Source organism: Meira miltonrushii (assembly GCF_003144205.1).
Source record: "Meira miltonrushii strain MCA 3882 unplaced genomic scaffold FA14scaffold_1, whole genome shotgun sequence".
Taxonomy (NCBI): Eukaryota; Fungi; Basidiomycota; class Exobasidiomycetes; order Exobasidiales; family Brachybasidiaceae; genus Meira; species Meira miltonrushii.
In genome coordinates, this window is record NW_020289943.1 from 2,523,531 (window position 1) to 2,524,202 (window position 672).

A 672-nucleotide genomic window follows, 5' to 3' on the forward strand; every position below is an offset into this window, starting at 1 on the left:
ATTCATCGGGCTCTTACAAGCAAACAACGGCAGTCTCTGGAGAAGAAGAGAAACTGTAAATGGATCCAGACTAACGGTCCTGAGAAGGAGGAAGGGCAGAAGGAGGGGAGGAAGGTAGGAAGGTGGAAGTGCAAGACTTAACGCAAGATCCTACACAGAATTCTTCAAGAGTCAGCGGAGCAGTCTCAACAGAAGGTAGCGGTGCAAGACTCAACACAAGATGCCACACAGAAGTCATCAAGAAACTGCTCAAGATGCTACACAGAGTTCGTCAAGAGTCAGCGGAGCAGTCTCAACAGAAGGAAGTGGTACAAGACTCAATACAAATACCACACAGAATTCATCAAGAGGCTGCTCCGGATACCACACAAAATTCGTCAAGAGTCAGCGGAGCAGTCTCAACAGCAGAAATGGTACAAGACTCAATACAAGATGCCACACAAGATTCGTCAAGAGTCTCCGGAGCAGTCTCAACAGAAGAAATGGTGCAAGACTCAACAGACGGAAGTGGTGCAAGTCTCAACACAAAATACCACACGGAATTCATCAAGAGACTGCTCCAGATGCCACACAGAATTCATCTCGAGTCAGCGGAGTAGTCTCAACAGAAGAAATGGTGCAAGTCTCAATAGAAGAAATGGTGCAAGACTCAACACAAGATGCCACACAGAA

At 46.7% G+C, this 672-nt stretch overlaps 1 protein-coding gene across 1 annotated transcript; it reads left to right on the forward strand.

The window, feature by feature from the left end:
* Positions 1-254: 254 nt before the first annotated feature.
* Positions 255-599, forward strand: FA14DRAFT_187655 (uncharacterized protein; the record flags this gene model as incomplete). The annotated part of the gene is made up of 1 exon (XM_025501617.1): positions 255-599. The coding sequence occupies one exon, from the start codon at positions 255-257 to the stop codon at positions 597-599; it is 345 nt and encodes a 114-aa protein (XP_025357864.1).
* Positions 600-672: the final 73 nt, after the last annotated feature.